The 8784-nt window shown below is 42.0% G+C and overlaps 1 protein-coding gene across 1 annotated transcript; it reads left to right on the top strand.

The window, feature by feature from the left end:
• Positions 1-8313, top strand: LOC140896323 (uncharacterized). Its single transcript, XM_073307949.2, has 2 exons — positions 1-536; positions 4472-8313. Exons 1-2 carry the CDS (start codon positions 204-206, stop codon positions 6011-6013), a joined length of 1875 nt encoding a protein of 624 aa, XP_073164050.1. The 5' UTR covers positions 1-203; the 3' UTR covers positions 6014-8313.
• Positions 8314-8784: the final 471 nt, after the last annotated feature.

Here is an 8784-nt window from a genome sequence, read left to right as displayed (position 1 = left end):
AGAGCTGTCCTTGTAACTTGAGCCTTGACTGACACACAGTGTGACCACTTACTTCTTAGCAGTGCCACCGAGAAGCCAATAACGGATTAGACAGAAAAAACTCAGCAAAGGTAAAGCAGGATAGCAACTTCCTCATTTACAATCCCATAACCGTGCTTGAAATTTAAAGAACACTATTTGCTAGTGTGGCACTCCTGCACACTATGAAGGAGCTGAAAGCAGCAGCACCAGCCAAACAAGACATTTTAAGGGACTACCTTGCATACTATGGCACGAAGTGGTGGGAAGGAAAACTTTTGATCTGCAACGAGACAACGATAAAAGCAAAAGCTAAACACTTCCTGGAGTCTGGTGCGTGCCCTGCTGAGAGATTTAGCAGGTTTGGCTTCTACAGCATTGCAGAGAATTGTTTAAAGATGAAAAAGCAACAAGGAGGCAATGTTTTCAAAAGCCTGATCCAAGCTTTCGAGTTCCTAGAGCTGCTCTGCATCAACCTGTTCCTCTCCCCTTGGAGAAAAGAAATAAAGTCGCTGAAGGTAAGATATTAGATGAAAACAGTAGCATAGCAACAGGATCAGAAAGCTATAAATCAAATCCGCAGGGTAGTGCTTTATTCCCAGTGTACTGCACCTTTAATGAAATTAGTGATTTACAGCTTGATCCAAAGTCCCCTGAAGTCAAGGGGAAATTTTCTATTTATTTCAGTGGGCTTTCAAGCAGGCCCATTATGTGCAAGGGATAAAATTTTTAAAAGTGCCTAAGGATATGTCTATATACCAGCTGACTTGGGCATGTGGGCTTGGGCTGCATGGGGCCATAAAATTACAGTGTAGATGTTCCAGCTTGGGCTGGAGCCCAAGATCTGGGACCCTTCCTCCTTGGGGAGTCCCACAGCACAGGCTCCAGCCAGATCCCAGATGTCTAGGCTATAATTTTATAGCCTGAGTCCCATGTGCCCAAGTCAGATGACATGGGCCAGCTGCTGGTGTTTTATTGCATGCAGACCTAGGTGACTTAAGGCCAGATTTTCAAAGGTAGTTGCCTAAAGATGCAGCTAGGTGCCTTGTCAGATTTTAAAAAGGACCTGAGCAGGTTAGGCATTTAGCCTTTTGGGAACTAGGTGCTTTTTAAAATCCAAGTGGGTGCATAGCTGCATCTTTAGGTGACTAAATATCTTTGAAAATATGGTCCTTAGGAGCCCAAGACTTTCAATGAGACTTCAACAAAGTGCCTAAGTCACTTTGGAAAATAAGTTTTAGGTGCGTTTGAAAATGTTGCTTATGTAGCCTGCCTTCCTAGAAGGGAGCCGCATGCTTTGCACTATTCACAGTAAAAAGAAAAGGAGGACTTGTGGCTACAGCTCATGAAAGCTTATGCTCAGATAAATTGGTTAGTCTCTAAGGTGCCACAAGTCCTCCTTTTCTTTTTGCGGATACAGACTAACACGGCTGCTACTCCGAAAACTATTCACAGTGTTATACTGGTGAGCAAAAGCTATGTGCCGTCTCTTCATTCTCGTCTTTGTGAATGGAGTGTTTGTACTTTGCATGTCACAGCCACATTGCAGTAATGTTCTAACGTAGAAAGCATAAACGTTAAAACAAGCTACACTAACATTATAGCTCTTCCTTGGCTATTTTTAATGCAAATTGGGTTCTCTACAGATAAGACAAAAGGAAGCAATTTTACATAATGTCATCATTCTAAAAGTGTGGGTCCCAGAGCATGAGCTGTGAAATGCCATTTAAGCCCTGCATGGTTGCCAGTTTGGATTCATTCTAATGCTCAAATAAATATCACACAAGACAAATCAGTGCACAGACACGGGGGGCGTGGCATGGTGTGCGAGCCAGCCCCACAGCCAGAGCTAGGAGGGGGCTGGAGGAAGGATGCGGAGGGGCGTCAGCCCTGTGTAGGGCGTGAGCCACAGTTTCCAGCAGTTCTGTGCCCTATACAGGGCTTGCTTACTCAGTTCCCTGCTCATTCCACCTGCTGCCATCCTTACTGTGCGGACACAGGGCTGATCCATGGAAGGTGATGATTTGGGGATTGGCCCTTCTTTGAGCAGGGGGTTGGACTAGATGACCTCCTGAGGTCTCTTCCAACCCTGATATTCTGTGATTCTATGGGCAGAGTCAAACAGTACCAGAAGAAGTGGGAACTGTCAACCGCGGAATCCACAGTGATGGCCTGGCCTAACTTTGCTAAGCAGAAAGGCTTTTAGCACGTCTTTTTTGACGGTCACACCCTTGATTGTGGATTAATTACACAGCCTACAGACTATGCCCCTCCCCCACCCCCCATAACCTGTTGCTCATCTGTCCATATTGTTCTCCAATCAAATATATAACAAACTATCAAAAGACAGGAGATAAGGAAAAGCTAAACAAAGAGAAAGGTAAATGCCACCCTGAGGGAACGGAAACTTTTGATGAAGGACAAAAGAGTCTGAGGAATATGGAGCCTGCAGCAGACCAGAGTAAAATGATACAGACAGTATCCTCTGCAAGCCTGTTGCACAGGAGTTTGCTTGACCAGAGCGACTACTACAGCTACCTAATACTATGATCTTTGAACAGCCCTTCAAAACACTTGTCACAATTTTGAGTCACCACCTCAGCACCTTGGAGCTCTTTGTTATAGCTTTAGACTAAGTTCAGGGGAACATGTGGGAAATCTAGTGTTCCAACACCAAGGGAAGCTCCAGAAACAGAGAAGCTGGTATATTCATACAACTCTATTAAATGAACCCAACAATGGCATTATGATTTGTATTAACATAGCCCCTCACAGCCCCAGGCATGAATCTGGAGTCCACTGTGCCAGGCAGCATGCAAAGGCAGAACAAACAAAAAAACCAGCCCCTTCCCCAAGCAGTTTACAATCTGAGTAGAAGGCAGGAGACAGGCAGATACAGGTAATGGAAAGGATTATGAATAATGTTTACATGTAAGGCTTTAAACCAAGATTTTTCCAAAGTAACTACTGATTTTGGGTGCCCAACTTGGCACACTTAAAAGAGGCCTGATTTCCAGAAAGCGCTGAGCATCCTGTGATGCTTTCTCGGAGCACCCAGAACTGTAAGCCACTGGGTTATCCCTCTGCCTCAGCAAGAGGGCTTTGCTGGAGTTTAACTGTGTGTCAGCTCCCTGCCACATCCATCTGTCTGCCTTACCAGCAAATGCCTCAAGACTCTGCCAGTCTTAACCTGGACTTGCAGGGAACATTCAGTAAACCCTCTGCAAGTTCCTCTGCAGTACCCTGCCCCTATCACTGCAGAGTCTCCGAAATTACCAAAGTTTGCTGCCTCCAAAGAGACAGTACACACAACAGCTTGTTAGTTTTGCTGAGGACCCAGGCTTTACTGTAACACACAGCACTGAGATGACTTTATGGTAAAACCAAAAATAAGTTTATTGCTAAAGAACAGAGATTTAAGTGATAGTAAGCAGAGACAATAGAAACTAAAAATTGGTACAGGTAAACCATAAATAAATTACACTTTCTGGTGTCTAAAACTTAACATATTACAAGCCTGGTATAAGGCAATTTCTCACTCACAGTCAGTTCTCTGTGTCCTCAATCCACCTGGCTGCAAAATACACCTTTCACAGATTCCAGAAGTGCTGGCCCTTTTGTCCCTTAAGGGATGGATAACCGCAATGTCTTTTTCCCCTTCCTTATAACTCAGAAAATCTTTGAAATGTATTTTTTTGAAAAGTAACCCCATACAAAGTGCTTCCCTGCTGCTTGTTCCGCAGGGTGCAGAGCATGTCCCCTTTTTGTCCTCTTGTTAATTAGCTCTTTCTGGTGGGTTGATTACTTTGTTTACCTTAGAGGCAAATACACTTTCATGGTCTCTAGCTTACAGAGTTAGACTCAGGCAGATGGGCAAATCCATATTCCTTTGCATAAGACAAGCCTGTTTTTCCACTCTACTCAGATTGTTTGGTCTGAACATATTTTAGGCCAGATCAAGGCTGTGAAAAATCCACACCCCTGAGCGACATAGTTATACTAACCTAACACCCACCCACCCCCATGTAGACAGCGCTGCGTCGATGGGAGAGCTTCAGTGTTCAAGGGGGTTCCATTTTTTAAATTGAAAAAGATTTTGCTCTTGAATGGAACACAAGAAAAGGTGGCTGGTAGTTCTTCTACTCTCCTAGTCTGACCACGAAGATCTTCTGCTGCTGCCACTGTCCTTTTCAATTAGTGAGGTAATGGGCCATATCTTCAGCTGGTGGAAATTGGCATAGCTTCACTGAAGTTATCGCACTTGAGCAAAGCAATAATTTTCAGGAGGCTGCCAATAATGCTGGTATAAAACCTCAAAATTCAAAACTCGGTGACACAAGTTTGGGGAAATAGTTGTTAAAAAGTTAAATAGTTATGAACTTGTTTAAAAAGCCCCTTCCCCTGCATGATTTCCCTCAATGCCCATCTTAATGTTTTGTTTTTTTCCCCCCAGACATTTACAGGTAATTTTGTCTACTCTGTTCAATCAGTGCTCCCAGAAAACATAGTAAGAACAGTACTGGAGAAAATAGGTTACATTGCAACAACAGCAACAGAGTATTCACTTGTCAGAAAGATAAATGAGGAGGAAACAAAAGAGACTGCATTTGAAATATTTCTTGCAAGAATCGAGTGTGAAACCATCCTTGAAATGATAAACGAAGTGCAACACAGTGATTTGGGGGACATCCTACAGAGGAGAGCACAAATGCATTGGTTTCATGAAGAGAACAAGGACAGAGAGAGTCAACCCTTCCAGAGAGAGGACTCTGAAAATCTGGGAAACAAAGAAAATAATGAGATTTCCTCATGCCTTAGTGCTCAACAGAAGTCCTCAACAAAGAGTGAGAAATCCTTTGAAACTGCTGGAAATAGTAAGATCAAAGATGAATCCCATTTTAAACCTGCTGCTCCTATGCCTCAGTTACCATCTGCTCAGTCCACTAGCAGGCTTCAAGCACACCAAAGGCAAGTCAGTGAGTCAGCACACTCTCATGGCAAATGCTCAGATAGCGAAGACTTCTTGAACAAATACAGTGACATTGTCATAGGACAAAAGCCTATCTTCAGTGAGAATTCTTCTCAGAAAGCGTTCGAAGAGAAGCTAAGAGGCGATCAGAGTGAAGAATGCGTTTTGGTGATCTCAACACCGTTGACAGCAAACGAAGTTGGCCCCAAACCGCTCTCACCAGGTGCAAGCGGCCCACAAGCCTTTGCAATATTTACTGACGCTACTCCTGAAAGCAGAAATGCCCTTGATAAATACAGAGCCCAAGAGGTCCCTGAAGAAACCATCGAAGCAAAAATCAGTGATGCCATGAATTGCATAGGCAACCCCACAAATCCTGCAGATCAACCCCAGGAGCTGAAGCCCCCGTCCCGTGGCAACACAGTTGTTACAGAATGTAATTTAACCAGAGAAGACAAAGTTTGTGAAGTGTCTTTATCTTTTAGCAAACTAAAAATCCAGGAAGCCAGTGATGAAGAGCTTATGTATCCAGTAGAGGAAACTGCACAACCTGAGTGTATAATGAATGTAAATACAAGTGATAAAGACTCCAGAGAATGCAATCACTCCAAGATGAAATATACATATCCAGCTAGGGTTCAGACAACAAATAAAGCAACTTTCAGTGTTGGTCAGTCTTCCTCAAACCTACTTGGTAATGCCAGTGGGGGCCCCGCGTGTCCTACCACTGGCTCAGATAACAAGAGACTATTAATGGATATGCCTGGTACACATGCAACTTCAGAGGGTTTCAGATATATCAGAGAGCCACCTAATCTCACTTACATCCCTCCCAGAAGTATTTATGTTCCACCTTCAGGCCCTAGCGCCATCACTGTGAATTGTAGGAAGAGCCACTTACAGCCTGAAGGAGGCTTGCTTGAGTCCTCTTCATCTACAGACAAAGGAAAGTTTGAGACTCACACTTCAAACATGAATGAAACTAACCAAGAGGACTATGTATTTATCATGAAGGATGGTGAATAATGAATGCCAGGCCCGTATGATTCTGCCAATGCTCTTCACTGTTGGTCTACAACATACATGTATTTCTAGGCTGGTCTTGGTCCTCTCTTGAGCAAAGATTCGTCATACCAAAGCACGTGCTGCTTTTGGGTAGTGAAGAAAGGGTCCATTAGAGTCTGTTCTAACTATTTGTCTTCAGTGATCACACTGATACTCAGGTGCTCAGCCTTGAATGCTCACCTGTCTTTAATTTGTGTGTATTAAAAATGAGGATAAATTCACAAATGTATTTGAGATGATGTATAAGTTAGACACCAGGGCCTGCTGTATTTGGCTTCTGACAGATTTTTCAAATGCATATACTGCCACTTTTTCCTCTTTCTCTCTCAAACAAGTTATTCTTGCAGCAAGGCAGCAAATTTACCTCAAAGAATGAAATAAAGTCTAAAATGGTGTGCAATGGGAAAAATAGAAAAATGTTTCCAAATTAAGATTCACTGTTTATAGCCTCTCCCGTGCCACGTTAAAATTACGTTTGACACGCATCTCCAGTTGCTCATAACATTTCACTGAAGTTAACGTTTGAGATAATATTCCTTTTGCTTGTTCTCAGTCCTAAGATTGATTTAGAAAGTTTGGTAAAATTCTGTTTGGACGTTCAGAAAAAAAACACCAGAGGTAAAACACACTCTGCTAATGTATTTTTGCATTAGAATAATCCCGTGGGTCTTCTAAATATACTTGATTCTATACAATTATAGGTTTTGATACTTGCCTCTGTTTGCTACCACCAAATACCACCAAAAAAATTGTTTTTTCTTAGGCCCCAGTTCTGAAATTCGACTCTCTGACACAAACCCTTTATATCTGTACAAAATCCTTTTGAACTCAATGGTGCTTAGCACAGGAAAAGGGACTTTCCTCATGAATCAGATGGCTGGCTTGGGGCCTTAATGAGGACTAGTGCCTTTAACCAATATGACAAAAATTGTTATTAATGAAGTTATAATCATTTGAAAACTACATGCTTCTATTGCACTACACACTGTTTTCTACTAACTTTTTAGCAATATAATGAAGTTCCATACTCCAGCTATGCTCCCATGTACATATACACCAAGATTTTCAAAAATACATGCTAAAGTTAGAACCAAAGGTAGGCTCCTAAATAAGTAGCCTGAGTGCTGACCAGCCACTGACTTCAATGGGTGTTGGTTTTGGTCACTTATTCAGAAGTACTCTATTGTCAAACTTAAGCATTCAAAAATCATGAGTCAGGCCCATACGAATAATGGAATTTTTTTGGTATATATGTTTCAGTTTCTTGCCTTGTCTTCTCGGTTTTGATTCCTTAGGGTTCACATTTCCAGTTTTTTCTCCATGAGGGTTAGAAACACACTTTAAACACCCCCTACCCTCCCCCCAAAAAAAAGGCAAAAAAGAAAGTTGAGATTCTTACTTAATCACATAGCTTCAGGGGCTGTGATTTAAGAAAAACACCAACTATTGGGAATATTGCAACAAAATAACAAGAACTGGCAACTTTGTAAGACTAACTTTAGGTTCCTTATATGGAAAATCTTGGCGATTAAGTGTAAATACAAACATGTGCCTGAAGCAGTATGCAACTATTACCTTTATTTGAATTGTTGTTCATTTAGATACACGTGCTGTTCTCTGATAGTGCATGTTCACACAGTACATTTGACTGCTGAAAGTATCGTTTCAAAAATAGTGCTTGGTGTAAAGTAGAACAACAGAAATGTATTCTAATGCTAAGCTCAATATATTGTTCAGAAATCTTAAGCAATCTCCTCCTTAGCAAAAGGTATTATAACGTAGATATTTCCAATACCAATTCTTTCCTAGAGTTGCTTATTTGTATATAGAGAAATATTTGCTGATCATTTATTCAAGTTCTTTATAATGTCACCATCTGGATTGTAAAACTGTATTTCTGTGCCAAGAGAAAGAAAAACAGGATTCTTACGGGGTGAATGAAAGAGTGGGCTAGCAGGAAAGTTGAGGAACTCAAACAGGGAAAGCTCTGTACTTTGAAAAAGTCATTGGAGAATCCCTGCAATGAAGCTGTTAGTCTTAACAGTATAGCGTGTGTAAAACACCGACTCCATTGAAGTCAATGATAGGATTGCTCCTGAGTTCTGAGGGAAGTTTACATTACACACATATGCACACAGGAATATCTGTTTTTATGTTTTCCAAGTCCACGTTCATGTTCCTGCTAAACTTCGTTTTGTGTATTGTGTTTTTATAAGATGCATTCCCCCCCGGGGATTATTAAAGTTCCTCTTCTGTTTTAAGCTTTGTGTCTAGCAAAAGTTATTAAGGGAGCTCTGACTGGGAAGTTGCAAAAACCATCCCTACCACACATGAGGATATGTACTGTAGACACACAGGGTACATCTGCACAGGAGCTGGGAGCAGGCTTCAGCCTGAATAGACAGACCTGGATTGACCTAAATGTTGTGGCATGGCCTGGGCTCTTAAGCCTTGGGGGTTGCAACATCCACAAAGATATTTTTAGCATGCTACTTTAGGCCCTGCTAGCAGAAGTCTGTCTATCTGAGCTGGGAGACTTGGTGTTAGCTGCGGTGTAGAGATATCCAGAGAGGTGTATGGATAATGCTGCTGGAAGAGAGTAGGTCTGAGCGGACCAGGTTGGCGAAGGGAGATGACTGTGATAAAGCCAATAGAAAACTTAAATTACATTTGGAAAAAGAGGCAAGACTTAAAGAAGTCCAAACAGAAAGCATAAAAGAAGGGTTGCCTCA

Source organism: Lepidochelys kempii, chromosome 12, assembly GCF_965140285.1.
Source record: "Lepidochelys kempii isolate rLepKem1 chromosome 12, rLepKem1.hap1, whole genome shotgun sequence".
NCBI lineage: Eukaryota > Metazoa > Chordata > Testudines > Cheloniidae > Lepidochelys > Lepidochelys kempii.
The sequence above is the reverse complement of the archived record's forward strand: the minus strand, read 5'-3'. Positions and strand labels throughout refer to the sequence as shown.

Excerpts from the sequence above, each read along its gene's own strand:
- LOC140896323 (XM_073307949.2), top strand. The coding sequence starts at position 204 with ATGAAGGAGCTGAAAGCAGCAGCACCAGCCAAACAAGACATTTTAAGG. Across the intron at positions 537-4,471 it reads AAGAAATAAAGTCGCTGAAG|ACATTTACAGGTAATTTTGT; the intron begins GTAAGATATTAG and ends TTTTCCCCCCAG.